The sequence below is a fragment of the Triticum urartu genome, chromosome 2 (genome assembly GCF_003073215.2).
Source record: "Triticum urartu cultivar G1812 chromosome 2, Tu2.1, whole genome shotgun sequence".
Lineage (NCBI taxonomy): Eukaryota > Viridiplantae > Streptophyta > Magnoliopsida > Poales > Poaceae > Triticum > Triticum urartu.
In genome coordinates, this window is record NC_053023.1 from 188072934 (window position 1) to 188096684 (window position 23751).

Genomic DNA, 23751 nt, shown 5'->3' on the forward strand with positions numbered 1-23751 from the left:
TAAACATTAATACAAGCATTTGATTTTATGAAAAAAAGGAAAATGTATCTGTTTGCCTCCAATCGGTAGGGCTGTCAACAATGCTCGGGCTCAATGAACTGTTTCGTGTTCGATTAACTATATGCTCAAGTTTGGGTTCAACCTGCTTGCGTCGTTCGGTGGCTTGGCCAAAAATCACACTTTCAAGGTCAATGCAAGATGGCCACTTTGACTGGTTGATATGTTAAATAGGGAACATGTAATTCCCAATAGATCATGATGCATTGTGCTCGAAATTTGTACTATTGCTTCATTGGTTGCCTATTTGTGACTAGTAGAGTGCCCGTGCGTTGCCACGGGCCTTAAAAAATCAAAAACGTTTTGTTAATATTATTATCAGTATTCGATATTGGGTTATTCATTACATTACTATGCCTTCCTACTCATTGCAGGTTAGTTGTTACTAATTGCATATCGAATTTCACATGTATAGAAAAGATAGCTGATAACATACAAAAATATTGAGATCCACTTTACTTACAATGTAATTCGGTAACATATAGGATCAGATCTAATGCACAAAACACAAAAACATAGAACTCTTTATTATGCATTACAAATGATAGGTGGCACATGGATGCCCTTCTATGCTTAAGATTAATCATCTCATGAAAGCATGTCTGTTGTTATTATCCATTAATTAAATATATGACACATGTAGGATTTTGTTCCCTTATTCCAAGATTCTACAATCAAAATTCCCTAGCAAACTTTTACACATGAAATTTGGCACTTGAAACCGTACATGTTACTACATATACCTCCTACCATTTACAAACCATGGAAACACAAAATATTTCAACACTTTCCCATCTACTATTCATAGCTTGGACATGCCCCATCTACTTTTCTTGGCTCAAAAGGACTGAGGCCCCTCCAACTGCACTCAACTTCTAGGATATCTCTTCTTTGAAGGCCATGAAAACAATCATCCGGTAAGATCGTTTGTGATCATAAATGGCATTTATAATTACTTGATATTTTCATATACATTATCTAAATAGTAAAGTTTATAAATGCAGTACTTTAAAAGAACTAATGCTACTGGTATCCATAGCTAGAATACATAAATACAAATAATTAGAGGCATGAAACTCTAACATTAGATAGACCCATGTAAATTGCATACATGTAACCCTTACAAACTCCGTGTCTAATATATTTTGTAGTAGGCTTTTAACCTATTCAGCAAGTCAAACTCTGGGAATGAAATTATGTCTTGGGTCTCGCTTAACCTATTCAGCAAGCTACCATCGACCATATTGCAGTCCATATGAAAAAGAGACAAACATCATATTCTGCTGAAAAACAACAATGTGAAGTTTATGGATATATGATATTCTCATTGCCATTAATGTCACTAAATTTATTGATCCATAAAAACCATGTAAGTGCAAAAGAAAAAGAATCTGAGTTGAGGGGAACAAGGAAGGGTCAAACGAAAGAATGAATGGATCGCGCACATACCGTTCATAAGTTCTTCTCTGGATGGAAATGGAAACCAATATGTGCCGCTGCAGCATCCTTCTTGTCGGCTCCGAGGAACCCCATTTGGCCATTTCCTCCGGTACCGCCCGCAACATCTTCTATAACATCTCCGCTTCCACCACTGACATCTTCTCCGCCAGCTCATTCACGAAGCCCTATCCACCATGTTTCACTTCATATTACATTATTCTCATGTATCACACATACTACAATTCAACCATGCATATAGTCAGCGGGCAACAAGGTACAAATATGTTCTTCTTTCATCAGTTGTTATGTTTGTCTACCTCAGGCCTGTAGAAAATACGGTTTTGTTAGCCTGCACTACTACACTGATCTTTTGAAATGATAAATTTTAGAACTATGTCAAGAGTACTAAATTGTAGAAAAAAAGATGAACAACTTCAACTTTAGCTTCACAGAAATTTCCTCAATAAGTAGGAATAAAACAACGGATCTCAGCTACTTTTCATAAGCCATGAAAATATGTAGAAACTTTATTTCTTCAACCGAAATAACACAACGGTACATTGAAATGGAAAAAGAACCACATAAATTACCTTCCTCGTGTAGTAGAGAAAGACCATCAATGAATAGTCTCAATAAATCTTCTGGATGTTTCAGTCTTCGGACGTAATATTTAGTTCAGAGATGAAATCCCCGTGTAGGAAGGTATGTTGTGTACGCCGGCAATGTCGCCGGAGAGGCATGCCCCAGGAGTGGCACTGCAGATGCACACCTTCCGCCCCCGTCCCTCGCCACGCAACAGAGAAGCGCCACTGCAGCTCGCCCGCCACCGGCAGGGAACAACAAGGTGCGGCGCCGCAGACCATGCCTTGTACCCCCGTCCCTTGCCCTGCAAGGCAGCCCGTCATCAGGATCGACACCATCTTTAATGTAATCTTTTCCAATACAAACCGCATCTTTAAAATACAGCAACGCAACACATTTACAGACCAAAGTACTATAAAGTGATATTTTCAGATTAAAAGTTTGGCTTTGCTAATTTCAGTATGTACATAGAACAAAGCCTTTAACAGAAAAACATCAATGGATTTAAGATGGTGACAAGATTCTGGATAGTTGGCCTCACTGGATATAAGAGGAGTTCGGTTGTGCTCGATGCGGATATGATAGTAAGATAGCGAATAAATCACAATTTTATTTCAGGTATGAATTATTAGGAATTGGATGCCACCTTAGAATTAACATATTGCATTTATATTTGTAACATCTAATTGCAGGTTGGTCATCAAGTGGCTCAAGCTGTATGGTGTAGTTACAGATATACAAAGATCACGATAATGAGTAAACATACAGTCTGCATTTATTCTGAAAGCCATGCCTCTGGACATAACAAATTGAGTCTCGTGGAAAACATACCATAATGCTCGATAATCAGTATACATGAATTTTCATAGCTTTGAGTTCGTCTCCAGGATAAGCTTTGCCACGTCCAGTTCACATGTAAGCTGAGCAGCCCATCGACACGCCCAGAGTTCAGCAAATTCAGGGTCCATGGTGAAGGAGAAAAAATGGCATGTGCCCCCGCCTGGGAAAAATGTTATTAAAACCAATCAGTAGTTAAATGATTAGGATAGTGGTGGTACTGACCATGTGTGAGTGCATGTGTGTATGGATGATGTGCTTACTGTTATCCATATTTCTTTAAACTTCTATCAATACACAGAAATTCAAATACAAACCCATCAAAAAATCTGGAGTTCGTGGGCTATTCTCATTCCCTGCCGGTCGGTTTTTCACGGGGAGTACTAATGCACAGTTCCTAATATCTCAACGTTCCAACCTTGTAGACATGAACCTTATTGTTAACTTCTCCCCCAATTCCAAGTTAATTGAAATCCAAAGCAAAACAAAATTATGTACAATGCCTAGCTTTGCTACTTAAGACCTATATAGAATAGTAGACAAAATATTTGATTTAGAATAGTTCAGAATTACAAGATCTTACACAAAGTAAATATAATTCTTTGTGTAGTCAAACTATTTGATTCAAAATTACAAGATCTTAGCTAGGCATTTAATTACAGAACCAACCTGGTTGTGTTGACTATTACTCCCTCCGTACGAAAGTATAAGATATTTTTGCAGTTCAATTGAACTGAGAAAAACGTCTTATATTTTGGTACAGAGGAGTATATCTGATCACTTTTGCAACCAAGATCTTCCTGATATACTTTTGCAACCAAGATCTGCCAGATATAAGCAGGCACACTTTAAACCAGATTCGCACACCAAATGAAACAACCATTTCTCCCTTTTTCATTCTTCTAGAAATCCAGCAATGGAATTATGATATAAACTGCTCTGTTACCTTTAGATGTAGGGTCCTCCTTGAATTAACTACAAAAAACGACAAGAGAAAATAATTAGATTTTTAGTACGTGTCATCTCCAAACCTACATAAAGAATGAAAATTATTAATTGTACCCAAGAAAAATGTGTGAACATCCTGAATAGTAAACTAAGTAGTAATTAACTATAAATCTAACACCTGGAAGGGTCCTGTTATATAAAAAGTTGCACTCTTATAAAATGAGAACAGATGGGAGCGGGTTTCACATTACATATTTCAGTGGCACGATAATTGTGCAGCGAACTGAAACTCTAAGTAGGTAACTGGGCAAAGAGTGCATGAAATAAGAAAGGCACATGGCCTTCATTAGTATTCATTGCATATGCAAGATCCAACATTAGTCAAGTATTTGCATTACGAATTAGGAAGGGTGGTGAGAATCATGTTTATACCTACGCACAAACATGCTTGTAGAAAGATAATATCCCTATAATCGTGGTTATCTTTAGTTGAACAGAATGAACATGCATGTAAGCATTTAACAGGTAAGGTTAAATCACTATGTGTTCTCAGATTCCTCCATTCACTAAAGCATATCCAACGCATCATTACCATGAAACAGAAGGAAAGAAACACTAAACTTTACATCAAGCATGAAAATGAATAAAACCAGTGGGAGGGGGACGAATAAAAAATCGACGAAAAAAACCGACGAAACTGGGAGGTGGGATCGTTACTGCGGGGGAATTGGGAGGTGGGAGGCAGGACGAGAAAAAACCAGGGGAGGGGGACATATATTGTTTTCTCAGATGCTCCGACTAACTTAGGCTGTCGGCAGATTATCAGAAGTCTGTGAAGTATCATATCGTCAAACCTGGGTAAATATCTAACTATGGAGCTCCCACTTTTATAAACAAATGTGAAACTGCTGCAGTTCCCACTTACGTAACGAGGATCATAAGATAAATGTCCACAGGGGACGGGACAAGAGACACCAACCTTGGAAGGGCACCATTTTTCTGCAAGCGCAATGGATATCCAACCATTGCCACATCCCAGCTGTGCGACAATCTTATTCCTGAAAATGGAATCTGGATCTGGATGATGATTTATGCCCTCGTAGAGAGTGATGGACCTATCTCCGGGGCCGAAAATGCTAGGTATGTCCATCATTATTAGCTTCCTTCTTTGCTGGGATCCTAAAAGCATTCGATAAATTCTTATGCAACCAGAACCAAAATCACAAATATTGAAAGTTCACAAATGAATAATGACACCTGACCTGAGATAGCGGACGGGACAAGAGATACCAACCTTGGAAGGGCACCATTTTTCTGCAAGCGCAATGGATATCCAACCATTGCCACATCCCAGCTGTGCGACGGTCTTATTCCTGAAAATGGAATCTGGATCTGGATGATGATTTATGCCCTCGTAGAGAGTGATGGACCTATCTCCGGGGCCGAAAATGCTAGGTATGTCCATCATTATTAGCTTCCTTCTTTGCTGGGATCCTAAAAGCATTCGATAAATTCTTATGCAACCAGAACCAAAATCACAAATATTGAAAGTTCACACATGAATAATGATGCTTAGAGGCCATGGAAACTATTGTGAAACAACAACCCGTACTACACACGCATGTAATAAAATACTCCTCTAAATAAATCGCTTGATCAATGCCCTACTGTATTCTGATCTCATATGAATTTTCCTTGACCCTTTCTGATTATGGATTTTTAGAAGCTATCTCAGGTCAGGTGCTTAGGACAAGAAACCTCGAGCCTGCTTTTGGTTCACTTTGTCATCCGCGTTTTTTTACCTAGTAATAATAGATGTTTTTCCTTTGTTCCCTATTGAGAAATGCATATGCATAATGAATTCCATTAGAGGGCTGTTAGGAATCAGATGCCCTAAGAAAGTGATGCTCACAGAAAGTAAAATTTTGAAGCAAACCTAACAGCTGAACCGCGGCCGAGTAAAATATGTCAAGACATATTCCAAATTTACGCAAACCAATTTCAAAGTTCAGTAACAAACAAGTACTACTACCAATTGCAGACCAAGGTTTATACATATATGTGTAGTTTGCTAGCTATAATAATCTGAAAATTTAGTGCCTTGTAACAAAGCAGCCCTGCCCACCTCCTATCATTTAACACCCTTTATATTTCCCCCTCAAGCCATTAACTAAGCAGCTGGCCTAGCACGTAAAAGGCCATCAGACCAGAACTGCAATTCCCCCGATTGATCAATGGGTTCCAGAGTGAGCAACAATTTTTTTCTCTATAGCTCGAGCATACGCACATGGCTGGGTACCCCTCAAAAGAAAAATGTGCGTGTCTAGTGGAGTTTTTTCTTTTACTCTTTACACCCCAATTCAGGATCCTACATATGCCGCTGCCTCCATAGAGCAGAGGGAAACATCGGCAATAAGCCAATATCCCCAGCTGAAGCAGAACCAACCAGATAGATCAAAGTCTTGTGCAATACTGAAGAAACCCTTTGCCCCTTCGCTCTTTCAGGAGAACACCAAAAACGGAAGAGATGCCACAGTAGATGTGGATTTTCTACCAAAACTAATGTACAGAAACATAAAACATTCCAATAAAAAAGGGACTACAACATTAACCAACCGACTTATCACCTAAAATAGTCTACCCTTTCCTAGTGTGGCCAAAAGATTTAAATACACCCGCAAAGTAGCCGCTGAGCTACAAAGTTCAGACTATTCAAACCGAAAGAAAGTGTATGCTATTTGTTGAACCAATTACAAATTTACAAGCTCTTTCAGTGAGGTGGAATGACAAATCAGAACATAAGAAAAGTCTACGACTGTACTACCTCATAAAATACATCTTTTATTATTGGGAAAGGACTATTGTCTTTAAATCTGAGTTCATTAAATAGAAATCTGAGTACTTAATAAGATGGCAGAAATGTATCTAGCCTATAATAGACACGAGGGGTAAAATAACATTTGAAAACCTCATCCCATTGACCCACGGGTTATGTGCTATGCCCTCCAATAGGTAGAAACATATAATTACATGATGAGGAAAGTTAAACTACAAAATGACACAATTTATGAACAAAACAAGATGACTTCTGATTGAAAATATGTAAACTGGACAAATTGATTTTACAATTTGAGAGTTTAGCTATGCCCAGAACAAATAAATACGGGAACAATATCAAACTGAATACACTATGCTTTTGCCCTGCATTAGGAAACTTAATCTGTTTAAATTCAGCTAATGTAATTTATTACAAATGAAACTTGACACACATGCATGTACCATATGGCTACGAATAACAGTGACTTTTCTAAAAGAAAGAACAGGGAATTAAAATAACCATACACCCTTTTTTCGGGAGATAACCATAGACCTTAGTTTGCTCTGGTTTCACCGAACCCCGTCCTTTGACTGCAAGAAAGTAGGAATAAGCGGGAGGCCCTGCACCTGTTCAACAGGCAAAGAGGCCTCACCTCTCATCACATCCCACAGTGAACAGCCATGGGACAACTTGTGGACATACAGGTCGCCGACCTTGACCTTCAACCCTGCAACACAAGAACACCAATCAGGGTGAGTGAGGACGAGGATGGCAGGTCAGGGACGGGAAGGAGAAGAGGGCAAGGATGGCCACCAGCACCTTCAGTTATTGAAATCACGAGATAGATGCGTTGGGAGGAGCAGAGAGGCGAACCAGAAGTGAAGCGGCAGAGATGACCTTGTGCGGCTTACAAATCTTGAGCTACAAATGGCATGGCGATGCAGCCGTCAGCCCCTTTTCAGTGCTCGGCCGAAGAAAACGGCTGTGTCACGTTGCAGGCGCCCTGATCTACATGATCAATGCAGTGACGGCGTCCAGGTTATGTCGACGTGCCTACACGGTCGAGGGAGGCGACACAGGAGGAAGGGGAGGCATCGTCGGGCAGTGGGGAGGATGGGGGGCCGACCTTGTAGGACGACGTCGTGGATGCGGAGGTTGAAGGCGTGGAAGCATTCCTCCTGCCCGGCGGCGGGGTCGTCGGCGAGGCGGCGACGGATGGCGCCTTGCCCCGGCGCGCGTGGCGGGGGCCTGGAGGCGCTCGAGCACGGCCCTGGCTGCGCCGTAAGCGTCGTCGCCAGACACCGCGCACGACGCCAGGAAGGCCTCCACGCCGCCGTTCCTGCTGCTGACGTCCTCGCGCGCCTCCATCCCCGGCTAGGTGGGGATCGATTGTTCGGGCGGCGGCGGAGGAGGAGGAGCCCGGACGCGAGGGAAGATTGTGGCTACGAAGAAAAGATGAGGAATCGGCGGCGCCGGCGGCAAGGAAGGCTGGCGGCGACCGGTTATGGGGGCGAGAGGTGGCCGGCGATGGGGGAGGGAGGCAGCCAACGCACTGGCGGCGGCGGATGCTAGTGCAGGAGGGAGGGTGAGATGTGTGAATCGGGGAAGCAGGGGCGGCGGCGGCGGAGGAGCAAGAGATGGGGGCAGCGCCGCATCGGGAGGAGAGGGAAAGAGAGCGGTCGCACGAGGGGTGGATCGAGCGGAGGGTTTTTCCTTCGCAGATTTTTTTAGGACGAAAAAAAATCAGTGGAGGTAGGACGAAAATTGACCAGCGGAGACTACCAACTGCTCCATTAGAAGTAAGATTAGTAAAACAACTACGATATGGGGTAGCCTATCAGCGAGTTTCTTCCTCCCCTCCGGCTGTTTGTCCCTTTAACCAAAATCGACTGACCCGAATTCGAAATGTAGTCGACTGACATGTAACTATTGTGTGTGAAAACACATCTAAACTTATGTTCCTACATCAATGAAAAATGTTCATTTTTTCAAAAATTAAAATTATATAACTCACATGACATGAGGAAATTTCTATTATTATTCTTTCCCCTTTTACCAAAAACAAAAACATAACTTGAGATAACTGCGATTACACAAGAAGCTCATTCAGCTAGAGCTCTTACAACACTAATGAATTGTTGAACAAAAAATCAACGGTAAACTAGCTCAGGTAGCTAGCCCCATCACCCAGCAGGTAGTGATCGATCGACCGAATTCTGAACGACCTGCTTCAATAGAACGACACCAGCTAAACCCGCCGGCTTGGCAGAGAAACGGCACCGCCGATCGACCAATGTCCCAGCTGGAAGTACAGCAGGTTGCCAGCGAGCGCCGCCTGGACGGCGACATACACCGCCGCAATGGCAGCGAACGCGGCCACAAACATGGCGAAGAGGACATAGGGCCTCTTGCCCCAGCGCCCAATAACCCCGAGCGCGAACGGGTAGAACATGAGCAGGATCCACACGTTGAACATGAGCCCGCTGGCCGCCTCGACGACCTGCCCGGCCGACCAGCCCCAGGTGATCGCCTTCCCCACCGCCGCCCCGATGGCAACCACATTCACGGCGATCACCACCAGTGTGGGTATCAGCAGCGGCGCCCACTGCACGTTGTACAGCTCGGCGAACCTCTCCCTCGCGCCGGTGGCCAGCTGCTTCGCCGTCATCTTGAAGGACATGCCTTTAAGACCGAGGGACCTGAGCACGACGTGCAGCACCGCCGTCGGGTACACGCCCGTCGCGCAGATCATGTAGAACTGCTCGTTGCGGAACCAGTCGAGCAACGTGAGCCCCGCCCACACGATCTCCACCGTGCCGATCACCTCGTTCGAGACGATGATGACGAGCACGTACATCACGTACGTCGGGTAGGGCTTCTGGATGTAGAACCGGCCGTTGAAGACCCACATCAGCGGCAAGAGGTGGTAGCAGACGACGAAGAGCGCCGAGAGCGGGTAGAAGGTCATGTTGGTGTAGGCGACGCGCTGCATGGGGTGGAGCCGACGGCCGGCGAGGAGCGGGCAGAAGCGGGAGAAGAACACCTCCAATGAGCCCCCCGACCAGCGCAGGATCTGGTACATGCGCTCCGTCATGTTGATCGGGGCCGTGCCGCAGAACCCGGGGGGCTCCATGTCGCAGTACATGGACCGCCACCCCGTCCGATGCAGCCGGAAGCCGGTCACCGCGTCCTCGGTCGCCATGTCGTACACCCACCCGACGCCATCGCCCCACTCCGTCCCGTCCTCGTACGCGCACGTCATGACGTCGGCGAGCTCCGTCGTTGCCGGCTCGTCAAGCGACACCGGCGACATGACGGACCGTTCCTGGTTCGCGGCCACCGGTATGGAGTTGATGAACGTCATCGACTTGCCGAATTTGTTGGGGTTCTCTAGCACCTTGACGTCGTCCGGGCGCCAGCGAGGCGGGTCGGCGCCGTAGAGCGCGACGCGGCGGAACATGCTGCCGGTGCCGACGTAGGAGGGCCCCTGGATGCCGTTCATGCCAAGCATGGTGGCGTCGAAGAACATGCGGTTGTGGTTGGCGTAGCGGTCCGTGGGGTCGACGTCGTCGAAGCGCTGCGGGAACTGGACGAAGGCGACGTTGTCGCCGTCGCGCCGGTCCATCATGAAGCACATGGCGGCGCGGAAGGCCTGGGAGTTGTTGATGTAGTGGTCGCAGTCGAAGTTGATGATGAAGGGCGCGTTGGAGAGCAGGGCGGAGACGCGCAGCTGCACGTTCAGCGCACCCGCCTTCTTCTGGTGGTCATAGCCCGGGCGCTTCTCCCGGGACACGTACACCAGCATCGGCAGCCGCACGTCGACGGCGCTGAAATCCAGAGGATTGTCGTCGGAGCTTGCCGGCGCGCCGAGCTGAGGCTCGCCGCTTGGCTGGGACAACATAACCTGTTGAACAATCATGTCAGCTGCAAGAAAATCATCACATTTGGTTTGTTCCCCCATTCAAATTTGTATTGTACCTGGATAATTCCAGCGTGATCGCCTTTCCGGTGACCCTCAGCCGGCTCAGTCCATGTGCCAGGCCACTGTGTCCCGTCCGCCATCCAAGTCGCCTTCGCTCCTCCTCCGCCTTTGGCATCTTCACGGCCGTGCGCCTCTGACCGTTGCGGGATGACAGTGAACAGTGCGTCCAGGCGCGTCTTGAACTCCTCATACTCCCTCCGCAAACGCCTATGGTCATCGAGGAACTCCTCGGGCAGATTCCCCTTGTACGGGCGGACCTTCATCCCGAAGTAGCTCTCCGGCGCCCTTGGTTCGACGTGATGCTTCCGGCAGAACGGAACCCACAGCGCGGCGAACTTGGCGGTCTCGACCAGCCCGTCGTAGTGGAGCAGCGATCCGCCGTCGTCCGAGAGGTACGTGGCGTACTTGTCGACCGGGTAGTCGGTGGCGAGGATGGAGAGGATGGAGTTCATGGTGTGGAGCATGGGCTCCTCCACGGGGTCGACGGTGCTGATGAACACGTCCAGGACGGGGAGGTTGGAGCCGCCGTCGGGCAGGTCGAACTGCTGTCTCAGGAGGGGGATCGTGGGGATGCATATGGTGGGGTTGAGCTTCGGGACCTGGTTTAGCCACCAGCTCAGGCCGAACCAGAAATCTCCGACGACCGAGATCCACCACAGCCACATTGCGTCGGAATCTGGGTGCTGCACACGCCATGCGAAAAACACGATGACCGCCGTAAGTCTAGCCAAGTTCAAGAACCTGAAAGCTCAAAACAAAAAAAGTTCAAGAACTTGTCACGTAGGAGTATAAATACAAAACGGATATTAGGATCTGCTAAAATTTTCTACTTAAAAAATAAATAAATGTGCACATGCATGCTACTCTCTCTGTTCCGGTCCTAAAAATTTATTTTTATACAGATTTCAACAAGTGACTACATACGAAGCAAAATGAGTGAATATACACTCTAAAATATGTCTATATACATCTATATACATCCGTATATAGTAGTCCATTTGAAATCTTTAAAAAGACAAATATTTAAGAACGGAGGGAGTATATTTTTTTAAAAAAAATATAACTACTCCCTCCAATCCATATTACTTATTACTCAAACGGATGTATCTAGCATTCGGAGCAGCAAGTTATTAAAATATATTGACTGTCTGCATCAGTTTACACTTTTGTAGCAACTGACTATCATTATTTTTTTTTAAAAAAAACTTTAATATATTCATCAACTGTCAAGGTAATACACAGAAAATCAAAAGTAAAAATTACATACAAGCCAGTAGACCATCTACCTCCCTGAGCTACCACACCCCCGCCCCTGAGCATTCCAATACGCCACTACAAGCTCCCCGTTGCCGAGCACCGCCACCTCATCGAGCCGTCTTGGCCATTGACCTCGAGTTCGTGGCAGTCACGCCACCGAAGTACCACGACATGAGCTTCGACCATGGGACAAATGGGTGGCGGAGATTCGTAACCCGGACGCATATGCGAAAGTGTGGCTTGGCACATTCGCCACGGCGGAGGAGGTAGCGCACGCCTATGGCGCCGCTGCGTTCCGCTTCTTTGGGAGTTGGGTGAAGCACAACTTACCGCCGATGCCCCCTCGACAACCATCATCATGCCTTCTATTTGGGTCACCTCCTGAGCCAAGGAGAAGGAGCATCGTGCAGCCAAGGCAGAGCCCACGGACGAGCGCGCATATGTCCCCTTCGTGGCCGCGCTCCTCAAGGAGTACCCACAGATCCTCGTCGAGAACCACATGTTCTTCTAGTCCATGGAGGACATGAGCATGATCGAACGCGATCGTCGCGAGATTGCCTGCCTCGAGGCGGAGCGTGAGGAGATGTTCGATGAGCTCGCCAAGGAGGACGATGAGATGTCGTGGAGTTGTCCCATCGCGAACGACCATGGGGCTGGCCCCTCGACTAGGGGTGGGGTGGGGTGATAATAGACTGTTTAATTATGCTATGCATGATGCTAATGGTACCATTGTTTAATTATGCAATGAATTTTTTTTGCTGGAAACGCAATGCAATGAAATGGAATTACGTACAAAAAATTATTCGAAAAATGGACCTGATGGACAAAATTTTATTTGCCGAAAAAAATGAACAATAAGATGGGGACTTTTCTTCTCAACCCACCCAAGATATTTTTTTGCTTTCATAACAACTCATATACCGATGCAAAAAGGAAACAGACTGTAGAGCGTAACATTACCTGTAGGTGTTCACAAGGAAGCCCCTTACTTTGAACGTGCGGTACAAGAGCGGCCGGCCGTCCTCGCCGCCGCACTCCCGCGACGCCGCCATCTCCTTCTCGTCGGCGGGCACCCAGTGCTTCGCCTTGGCCCCGAACACATGCTTGGCCCCGTCGCTGTCGTCGTTGGTCGCAAGCAGCGGTTCGGCGAGGCCCGCATTGCCGCCACGACCACCGCCTGTCGCCGGCGAAACCATTGGCTGGCACTGCCTATCTACTCGAGGAAGCTTCTATGCGTGAAAGCTCGAGGAAGCACAGTGTGTGTGTGTTGGCGCACGACGGCTATGCGAGGTGCGACCGCTATATAGAGACATTGTACGAGGTGAAACTAAGCCCATGCCAGCCAGCGGCCACCGACACAGGGTACGCAGTGCCTAAGCTTCGCCATGCCCTGGGAGCTGGGAGGGGAGCCTAGGGGGAGACGAGAGTCGCGTGAAACTCATGAGGGGTACTGGCTGGCCGGGCCACTGGACCAATGCAGCGGGAGCCGTACGCGTGGCTAATCGACGCCATTCCCTGCTAGGAAACAACCTCGATTGAGGAAAACGTGAGCTACGGGACAAACGCCGTGTACGCATCTGACCAAGACGCTTGCTTTTGGACAGCAAGGTGTGGGGGTATTGACGTCTTGTTTGCACTTCTGTTTTAACCCGAAATAGGAAGGGAAACGTTTGGAGACGCGCGCCGGCCGAACCCTTCGGCCGGTCGCCCGCTCACGCGCACACCTGCTTCGTGGGGGTCCCACAAGAGATGAGCTAGCCCGACTTATCCTTCTCCTGTCCATTTACTTTTTCCCAGCGACACATGCATCTTCCCCGCTGCCGTCCACCCCCGTCTACCCCTACCCCGCCGCAGCCCAATTTCGCCGGTGAGGTTGTGGTCCACCCCACGGCCGGCGACTTGTGGCGTTGGAGACGACATGCACGGGGTCGGGGGGGGGGGGGGGGGGGTGCATCTGGTATCCACTGGTGCCGGAGACGAAGAGCCAGGGGCGCCGTACCAAGCCGTGCCGACGAGTCTCCATGGATGACCACGGTGAAGGTTGCGATGCCAGCGAGCGGATAACGATGTTGGAACTAGCATTTTGTTTTGCTTCAACCGGCCAAATCCAAAGCTGGAACCACTATTCTTTTTTGCTGCAACCAATAAGCGAGTTGGAAACACAACTGATTTTTGCTACAACTAGATCATTTTTTTGCTACAACCAGTGGCGCTATTTGCTACAATCTTCGGCGTGTAGTTTTGTGGCCCATGACAACAAATAACTGCAACCGAGAGATGAGGAAAGTTGCAATCCACACTGTGAAAAGCTACGACCGGCAACAAAAACAGCTACTACTGTCAGAGTAACGTGCTGCAACCAACGACAGCGAACTTGTGGCTGGCGACGGCAGATGCAAAAAAGCTTCAAACGGTGTGCGAAAAAGCTTCAACCGACAAAGGAGTATGCTTCAAGCATGAAAAAGCTTCAAATGGGTGTGGAAGAAAAACTTTGAACCTTGAAAAAAGTTTCAACCGGCAATGAAAAAGCTTCATTTTGGCAACCGTCGTTGTTTTTAGCTACTACGGCGATGTCTTTTGCTACATTCATTCAATGTCGTTTTACTGGTGGCCGTCGTTCGCGCAATCCTGTGCTTCCAACACAAAAATGATGTTGCAACTGTAGACTTGTTTTGCTACTACTGGCGCAGTGTTTTGCTACATCCATCAAGCAGAAGATGCGACCTCGCGACGGCGACGAGGGCGTTTTTGCTGCAACCATATTTGGTTGTTGCTATTACCTGCGATCTTTTTTGCTACATCCATCAAAAAGGAGCTGCGACCTAGCGACGGCGGCGACGGTGTTTTTTTGCTGCAACCGTTGTCAGGTTTTACTATGACCGGATAAGTTTTTTATTACATCCGTTCAATGGCGTGATTGGCTGGTGGGAGTCATGACGCAATTCCGTTCAGCGAGTATCAACGGCGAGGGGCGGCGGCGGAGCTACAACCGGAGCCGGTGAGAGCTGCAACCGCAGGTGCAGGTGTTGCATGGGTCGAGGCAGCGACGAGGAGGACCGGCGAGAGTGGGAACCAACGACGAGGACGGCCGGGGAGGGTGCGGATCGGTGACGAGGAAGGCCACCGGAGGGGAGATGAGGCACCGGAGGAGAGCTGCGCGAGACGGCGGAGATGCGGGGATCTGCGCGAGCGTGAGATGCGCGAGGAGGAGGAAGATCGGGGACGAATCGTTTTTTTTTTGCTAGATCGAACGGCCAGAACAAGTGGCATCCTGCGGCTAGGGTGCGACCGGCCCAAACTTTGGGCCGGTGCGCCGGCGCAGATTACCGCCCAAATAGGAAAGGGACACGTTTCTACCCGGTGCGCCGGCCGAAACTTGCGCCGGTTGCACGCGGGCCTTGTGATCAAGTGGGATCGTGCGTTCCCAGGCCTCGGTCTTTCCCCTTTTCCCGTACGAACCGTTTTTTCACCTACCCCTTTCTTCTACCTCACGATGCGCACTAAAAGCTGCCATAACCGCTCAGTTCCTCCATCTTCAGGCTCACATGCAGCACACCAGCGTGAACGAGGCCTTGCTCATAGGGCGAGCCATGGCAGGGAGGAGAAGACATCGACAACTAGCTCCTCCTCCCTCCCTTTTTCCCTCTCTCAGCCCCGCACCCTCAACGACCCTTGTCAGAGCTGAAATCAAATGCTACAAATGGCTTCTTTTTTGCTGGAACCATTAAAATGACGACAGTGCGCCGCGCATGAGCTACAAACGGCAGTCGATGGAGCTGCAACCGGTGTTACAGAATGCTACAACCGCCCTTTTGTTTTGCTGGGACCAGAGAGAGAGAGAGAGAGAGAGAGAGAGAGCGGGGGTCACAAATGATGCAGGAGGAGCTGCAAACAGTACCGCAAAATGCTACAACCGCTAATCAAAAAGCTTCAAACGAGATGAAAAAAGCTTCAACCAGATATATGAAAAGCTGCGAGCAGTCATTGCCATGGCGGAATGCTACAACCGTTGACATAAAGTGCTACAACCCTTGATGAAAAAAGCTTCAACCGAAACGATAGAGAAAACATTAACCAAGACTACTACAAAGAAAAATAGCTGCAACCGTTGATAGAAAAGTTTCAACCGTAAATGAAAAAAGCTACAACCATTGAAAGAGAAAGCTACAACCATACACTGCATAATCAGAAAAGTTGCATCCGTTGTAGAGAAAGCTTCAATCATATGCGCGAAAAGCTTCAATGATGAAAGCTTCAAACGGCAATGAAAAAGCTTCAACTGCCAGTAGAAAAAGCTTCAAGCGGTAATAACAAAAAAGCTTCAACCAGGGGAGCCGGGCGAACGACTGGTGGCAATGAGGACGGCGAACGGCGACCGGGGGCGGCAAGGATGGCGACCGGAGGCGAGGACAGCGACTAGGCGACAACAAGGACGGAGATCGGCAAGCGGGGGTAAGGACGGCGACCTGGCGGCAACAAAGACGGCAACCGGCGACTGGGGCGAGGGCCGCGTGTAACGCCCTCGATGCGGCTATATCTCCCACGTGTCGAAGCATGACTTAGAGGCATAACCGCATTGAAAGCAATGTCGCAAGTGAGGTAATCTTCGCAAACAACCCATGTAATACAATAAGGGAAAAGATACATAGTTGGCTTACACTCACCACATCACACAAGGCATAAATAAGTCATTACATTCATCCAAATACACTCAAGGTACGACTACGGAACCAAAATGAAGATAAACCCCCAAATGCAACATAGTCCCCCATCGCCCCAACTGGGCATCACTACTGATCATCTGGGAAAGACACGTAGTATCGTCCTGAGTCCTCATCGAACAGCCACTTGAGCTCAGTTGAATCACCTGGAGCGGTATCATCGGTCCCTGCATCTGGTTTTGGAAGGAATCTGTGAGTCACGGGGACTCAGCAATCTCACACCCTCGCGATCAAGACTATTTAAGCTTATAGGTAAGGGTAAAAGTATGAGGTAGAGCTGCAGCAAGCGACTAGCATATATGGTGGCTAATATGCGCAAATGAGAGCGAGAAGAGAAGGCAAAGACACGGTCGAACAACTATGATCAAGAAGCGATCCTAGAACAACCTGCGTCAAGCATTACTCCAACACTGTGTTCACCTCCCGGACTCCGCCGAGAAGAGACCATCACGGTTACACACGCGGTTGATGCATTTTAATTAAGTTAAGTTTCAGGTTTTCTACAACCGGACATTAACAAATTCCCATCTGCCCATAACCACGGGCACGGCTTTTGAAAGATCAAATCCCTTCAGGGGAGTCCCAACTTAGCCCATCACAAGCTCTCACGGCCAACGAAGGATATTCCTTCTCCCAAGACAATCCGATCAGACTCGGAATCCCGGTTACAAGACATCTCGACAATGGTAAAACAAGTCCAGCAACACCGCCCGAATGTGCCGACAAATCCCGATAGGAGCTGCACATATCTCGTTCTCAGGGCACACTCGGATAGGTCAAGCTACGAGTAAAACCAACCCTTGAGTTGCCCTGAGGTGGCCCCGCAGGCTGCCCAGTTCGGACCAACACTCAGAGGAGCACTGGCCCAGGGGAGGTTTAAATAAAGATGACCCTCGGGCTCTGGAAACCCAAGGGAAAAAGAGGCTAGGTGGCAAATGGTAAAACCAAGGTTGGGCATTGCCGGAGGAGTTTTATTCAAGGCGAACTGTCAAGGGGTTCCCATTATAACCCAACCGTGTAAGGAACGCAAAATCCGGGAACATAACACTGATATGACGGAAACTAGGGCAGCAAGAGTGGAACAAAACACCAGGCATAAGGCCGAGCCTTCCACCCTTTACCAAGTATATAGGTGCATTAAGATAAACAAGATAATATGATGATATCCCAACAATAAACATGTTCCAACAAGGAACAAACTCCAATCTTCACCTGCAACTAGCAACGCTATAAGAGGGGCTGAGCAAAGCGGTAACATAGCCAAACAATGGTTTGCTAGGACATGGTGGGTTAGAGGTTTGACATGGAAATTTGAGAGGCATGATAAGCAAGTGGTAGGTATCGTAGCATAGGCATAGCAAAAGAGCGAGCATCTAGCAAGCAAAGATAGAAGTGATTTCGAGGGTATGGTCATCTTGCCTGCAAAGTTCTCAGAGTCGACTTGATCCTCGTAAGCGTACTCAACGGGCTCCTCGATCACGTACTCGTCTCCCGGCTCTACCCAAGCAAGAACAACAAACAAAAAGGAACACAATCAACCACGTGCAATGCTCAAGCAACATGATGCAAATATGGTATGATATGCGGGATGCGATATGTGATGCATATGCATGATTTGGAAATGAATGATTGGACCTGGCCTCAACTTGGAAAACCAAGAGTGCCACTGGAAAGGTGAGTTGATTTCGGTTGAAATCGGTATGAAGATCACCGGAATCAGATGCACGGTTTGGAAATGACAAGCAAAACAAATATGGCACCGGTCTACGATAAACAAGTAGCCTCCTAAATGCATCAAGAACAACATGCTACAGCACTCCAACATGACAACACAATACATGGCAGGGATCCACTCATGATACTTGACAAAATATGAACACTGAGCTATGGCTAATTCACTCATTAACAGGTTCAAACAAGCATGGCAAAAGTGCAAAAGATAACAGGTTTCAGACTTAGTGAAATTAATAGCATGTCAGGAATTTAACATCAGGAAGCAATCTTTAGAGCATGAAAACTACATGCTACAGGAACTTATCATGGCAAAGCAAGGCATAGCATGAAGCTACTCAAAGCATACAACAAAAGTCCCTTAGTGACCATGAACCAAAAGGGATTAGAAAATACAATTGCAAGCATGTGAACATAGCAAAAACATAAACAGATTCAGACTTAGTGAAAAACTGGAGCATGGCAAAACAAATAACGAGTAGGCATGTTTACGAGCTCGATGCACTCCCTACGAGGCATTGCATGACAACTAAGCATACACCCAGTAAATAGACATGGCATAGAAGCTAGACATGGTAAGAACAACAACATATCATGCATGGATCAACAACAACAAGCTCGGCAAAATTGTTAACATGTTAACAATCTGCCAGGAATATTTTATAGCAAAAATAGAGCTCGATTGACTCAAGCTAGGGTGCTCCAGAATTGCAAAAAAAGACATGGATGGATATAGCACAATATTATCTACAAAACATCCTTACTGATCATGCTCAAAAGAGGCACGGATCACTAGGAAACAACATGAACATATGACATAAAAATAATGACAGGGCAAGGACTTAGTGAAATTCTAAGTCCCTGAAATCAGCATCATTGAGTAAGCTACTTTGCATGCTTGTGCTAGTCACCACAAAATCACAAAAATACATGGCATACACCCCTATAAAGATGGCATGGCATACTTCAAAACACATGTAGAGCTCAGGATCATAGCATGCACACATTAATCATGGCAAAAATGACAAAAGTGCATTTGCTGAAACAGATCTGAAACTAACATCACATAGCCTTCTTCCAACAGCATTTCGGGCATCAAGATGAGCTCAAATGAGAATGATGATATGAGATGAAATAATGTACTCGTCAAGACGAACATTTTGATATGCTACACGCACGAATCGAAGCCACGATGAGGGAGTTATGATGCGTCAAAGTATGCAAAAAGTTAGGGTTTCGGGGGAAAAAAGTCAACCGATATGAATTGGATCCAGATCTAGATCTCACAGTACTGTAGCAGGTACTGTAGCAATTCGCCGGATCGAGGTCGCCGGAGAGAGACGAGGCGATCGGAGGAGCTTGGGGGCGCCGGAGAGGAGCGGGGCGGCGGACGCTCGTCGGGAGGCGGCGCCGGGAACGAGGGCGGCCGGCCGTGGCGAGGCTCGCTGGCGGCGATGGCGGGTGGCGGCGTTGGAGGCGGAGGCCGACGCGGTGGCGACGGGGTTCGTCGTCGGCGCGGGAGGAGGCAGTGGCGCGCGGGCGGAGAGGAAAGGCGGCGGGGCGCAGTGCCGCGCGGGCCGGGGAGGGCCGGATGCGGGCTACGGCGGGCCGCGGCGGCGATGTGGGCGCGCCTGCCATGTGGCGCTCGGGGATTGGCTGCGGTCGCCGGCGCGGGCGTGTCCGGCCAAAACGGACACGTCCAGCGGCGCGGAGGACGAATTTTTAGGGTTTGGGGGGAGAAGACCCGGGATTTGGGAGGAGGGGCTATTTATAGAGGTAGGAGGAGCTAGGAAGCTTCAAATGAGGTGCGGTTTTCGGCCACGTGATCGTGATCGAACGATCTAGATGATGGAGGAGGTTTAGGTGGGTTTTGGGACAATTTGGAGGGGTGTTGGTCTACAACACACACGAGGCCTTTTCGGTCCCTCGGTTAACCGTTGGAGTATCAAACGAAGTTCAAATGGCACGAAACTTGACAGGCGGTCTACCGGTAGTAAACCAAGGCCTCATGACAAGTCTCGGTCCAATCCGAAAACGTTTAACACCCGCACACAAAAAAGGTAGAAAGGGACACCGGAAGACATAGGAGCACCGGAATGCAAAACGGACAACGGGGAAAATGCTCGGATGCATGAGACGAACACGTATGCAAATGCAATGCACATGATGACATGATATGAGATGCATGACAAAGACAAAACACACGGAGACAAAAACCCGACAACGAGGAAATAACATAACTTAGTGCCGGAAACGGCAAGAGTTGGAGTACAAATAAGGTAGGTTACATCCGCGGAGTTACACCGCGAGCCGGCGATGAGGACGGAGACCGGCGACGAGGACGGCCACCAGAGGGGACTGGAGGCGCGGCGACGAGGACATCGAGAGGAGCTGCAGATCTAACTCGAGGTAGAAGAAGCCCATGACGAATCATTTTTTAGCCTAGCATCCAGTGGCCACGCGGGCTCGCATCCAAGGACTGGGGCAGGACCGGCCAAAACTTTCAGCCGGTGCGCCAGCGCCTAGCATCACCCAATAGGAACAGTATCTATTTCATCCGGCTGATCTTTTGTCATCGTAATCCCCCTCCATCGAGCGACGCGTGTCCCCATGTGGACCCGCCCACCGCTCGCCCCATCCCAGGCTTATCGCTTCACGCATCAAGCCAGTCCACACATTTTCTCGCATCGCTCCCTGTCCTCCATTCCTTTTTCTCCTCCACCGCTGCCGCTGCAAGCTATGCTACCACACAGCCACCGCCGTTTCAAAGCAACACCGGAGTGATTTGGTGCTGCAATCAACAGCAGTACGACGCGACGACATCTCAGGCGGCGACACCGTTGCTGCATCCCCTCGCCGCAACAAGCAAACAAGCTGCTGCAATTGCAACTCTGGATGGGTTTGCGTGCTACGAACGACGCGGGGATATAATCCGGAGGCGGCAAGGATATCTCCGGCGCTCCGGCTCCACAACATCATGGGGGGGTCTCCTGTGATGCGCTGGAGCATCATCGCCGCGTCGGTGCTGCATACGGTGGCGGCAACGTCGACGACTGCTGCATACTGAAAGTGCGTTATATCGACTAGAGGGGGGGTCAATAGGCGATTTTTATGAGAATCTTCAAAACGTGGAAGTTTCGAAGACAAACGATAGAAATAAACCTATTACCATGCAGCGGAAGGTAGACTACACTAGGCAAACCATAGTCAAGTATTCAGTGAAGTGAAAGCACAATGACTAATAGTAGCAAGGTAGTAAGGATCAGGTAGGAAGATATTATGAAGCCAATCAGAACAAGCAGTCACTCAGTGAAGACAAAAGATAATGCAATCATACAATGACTTCACAAGGACCAACAGTAAGTAAAGGGAAGGAAAGGATGAAACCAGTGACTCGTTGAAGACAATGATTTGTTGGACCAGTTCCAGTTGCCGTGACAACTGTACGTCTGGTTAGGGCAGCTAGGTATTTAAACCTGAGGACACACAGTCCCGGACACCCAGTCCTGAACACGCAGCTCAGGACACCCAGTCCTCACCGTATTCCCCTTGAGCTAAGGTCACACAGACCTCGCTCAATCACTCTGGTAAGTCTTCAAGGTAGACTCCCAAACCTTCACAGACTTCGTTCACCGGCGATCCACAATGACTCTTGGATGCTCAGAACGCGACGCCTAACCGGTTGGAGGATTCACAGTCCTCAAGTGTAATAAGTCTTCAGATCACACAGACAGGAAGACTTAAGTGATGCCTAACACTCTTTGGCTCTGGGTGTTTAGGGCTTTATCCTCGCAAGGAATTCTCTCTCAAAGGCTTCGAGGTGGGTTGCTCTCAAACGACAAAAGCCATACTCTAACTCTGAGCAGCCAACCGTTTATGGTTGTAGAGGGTGGGCTATTTATAGCCACTAGGCAACCCGACCTGATTTGTCCGAAATGATCCTGGGTCACTAAGGAACTGACACGTGTTCAACGGTCAGATTTCAAACACACATGGCAACTTTACTTGGGCTACAAGCAAAGCTAACTTGTCCGACTCTGGACAAGATTCGCTCTCATAGTCTTCACTCGAATACATAGGTTTTGGTTAAGCATCACTTCAGTTATTCTGACTGGTTCTCTTGGACCCCACTTAACAGTACGGTGGTTCCTATGACTCAACAAAGAAGAAAAAGAACAACGAAAGATCTAAGTCTTTGCGCTCCATAGTCTTCATGCGATGTCTTCTCTTGTCATAGTCTTCAATGTGAATGTCTTCACATACCACCTTTGACTTCAATGTCTTCATACATTTTTATGGGTCATCTCTGGTAAGAAAACCGAATCAATGAGGGACTTGTACCTGTGTTATCCTGAAATTCTCACAAACACATTAGTCCCTCAACTAGGTTTGTCGTCAATACTCCAAAACCAACTAGGGGTGGCACTAGATGCACTTACAATCTCCCCCTTTTTGGTGATTGATGACAAACTAGTTGAAGTTTTCAACGGGGAATATAATATGTGAAATTGTAAAGGATAAGGAATTGTCTTCATAAGTGGCAAGGGCTCCCCCTGAAGATGTGCATATAAGTAATTTGCTTTTGGAATGCAAATGCACAATGGCAGGTTGTACTTGTGGAGATCCTCTTCAACTTATGATGACAATTCATCATACATGTAAAGGTATGTGAAGATAATGACATGCATAATGGAAAATGGACGTCTGCAAATGATCTAAGTGCGGAATTTATCGTCGCACATGCGGAATTTATCATCGCATCGCAAAATAGCAAATAAGTAGCAGACGACCATTGAGTTTAAGTGTTACAACTCAAAGAATCAAATGTATCAAAACAAGAGTTGTAAACACTAGGCAAAACATAAAGTAACCGCCTATATTGACCCGCTTGAAGACTATCAAACTCATATGCTTCTCCCCCTTTTGTCAGTGAGGACCAAAAAGGTTTGAAGACATAGAGCATCTACTCGTTCCCACGAAGAGTAGGTGAAGCAGCAGGGTCGTCGGTGGTGTTTGGCGGTGCAGAAGAACTTGGGGCAGTGTCGAAGCATGCTGAAGGAGGGGGCGGTGAAGTAGCATCGTCTTCGTCCTCGATCACTCTGGCATGCACAGTTGCCACAGAGGAAGAGAACTCAGAGTCTTCAAGAGATGGAGTTTGTCGCAGCACTGCCCTTCGGGGAGGTGTGGAGTCAAACTTGAAGCGTTCAGAGAAGCCATCCTCTTGAAGATCATCTTCAGAGCACATAAGCGTCAGCCCTTTCCATATGCGTCGAGAGGTTTCATGGGCAACAAAGGCATTCTTGGTGGCAAGATTGCGAATGCGGTTGACATCCACCAAGAGGCTGTGCATTTGGCGCTTCAGCCAGTCATGATGCATA

The 23751-nt window shown here is 47.8% G+C and overlaps 2 protein-coding genes across 13 annotated transcripts; both read right to left on the minus strand.

The window, feature by feature from the left end:
* Nucleotides 1–588: 588 nt before the first annotated feature.
* On the minus strand, nt 589–8364 carry LOC125536674. Of its 12 annotated transcripts, none has more exons than XR_007295173.1 (11): nt 7809–8364; nt 7502–7603; nt 7235–7409; nt 5159–5358; nt 4844–5043; nt 3863–3891; nt 3586–3740; nt 2911–3079; nt 2088–2383; nt 1507–1682; nt 589–946 (listed from the first exon to the last, which is right to left on the minus strand). XR_007295173.1 is itself a non-coding variant. In XM_048699921.1 (3 exons), exons 1-3 carry the CDS (start codon nt 8048–8050, stop codon nt 7331–7333), a joined length of 369 nt encoding a protein of 122 aa, XP_048555878.1. In that variant the 5' UTR covers nt 8051–8364; the 3' UTR covers nt 6927–7330. The 12 variants fall into 12 exon arrangements, 1 of the variants encoding a protein (XP_048555878.1); XR_007295169.1 differs by having other exon boundaries at nt 7502–7690; XR_007295168.1 differs by having other exon boundaries at nt 7556–8364.
* A 313-nt stretch (nt 8365–8677) lies between these two features.
* LOC125536675 (probable mixed-linked glucan synthase 8) lies at nt 8678–13376 on the minus strand. The gene is made up of 3 exons (XM_048699923.1): nt 12882–13376; nt 10661–11405; nt 8678–10586 (listed from the first exon to the last, which is right to left on the minus strand). The coding sequence occupies exons 1-3, from the start codon at nt 13115–13117 to the stop codon at nt 8931–8933; spliced, it is 2637 nt and encodes an 878-aa protein (XP_048555880.1). The 5' UTR covers nt 13118–13376; the 3' UTR covers nt 8678–8930.
* Between the last annotated feature and the right edge of the window lie 10375 nt (nt 13377–23751).

Bases quoted from the DNA above. Each gene is read 5' to 3' on its own strand.
- LOC125536674 (XM_048699921.1), bottom strand. From the start codon at position 8,050: ATGGAGGCGCGCGAGGACGTCAGCAGCAGGAACGGCGGCGTGGAGGCC. The intron at 7,604-7,808 runs GTCGGCCCCCCA...TGCCATTTGTAG, and splicing joins CCACGACGTCGTCCTACAAG to CTCAAGATTTGTAAGCCGCA. The intron at 7,410-7,555 runs GTTCGCCTCTCT...CTTGTGTTGCAG, and splicing joins TCTCTGCCGCTTCACTTCTG to GGTTGAAGGTCAAGGTCGGC.
- LOC125536675 (XM_048699923.1), bottom strand. From the start codon at position 13,117: ATGGTTTCGCCGGCGACAGGCGGTGGTCGTGGCGGCAATGCGGGCCTC. The intron at 11,406-12,881 runs GTAATGTTACGC...TTGAGCTTTCAG, and splicing joins TTCCTTGTGAACACCTACAG to GTTCTTGAACTTGGCTAGAC. The intron at 10,587-10,660 runs GTACAATACAAA...ATTGTTCAACAG, and splicing joins ATCACGCTGGAATTATCCAG to GTTATGTTGTCCCAGCCAAG.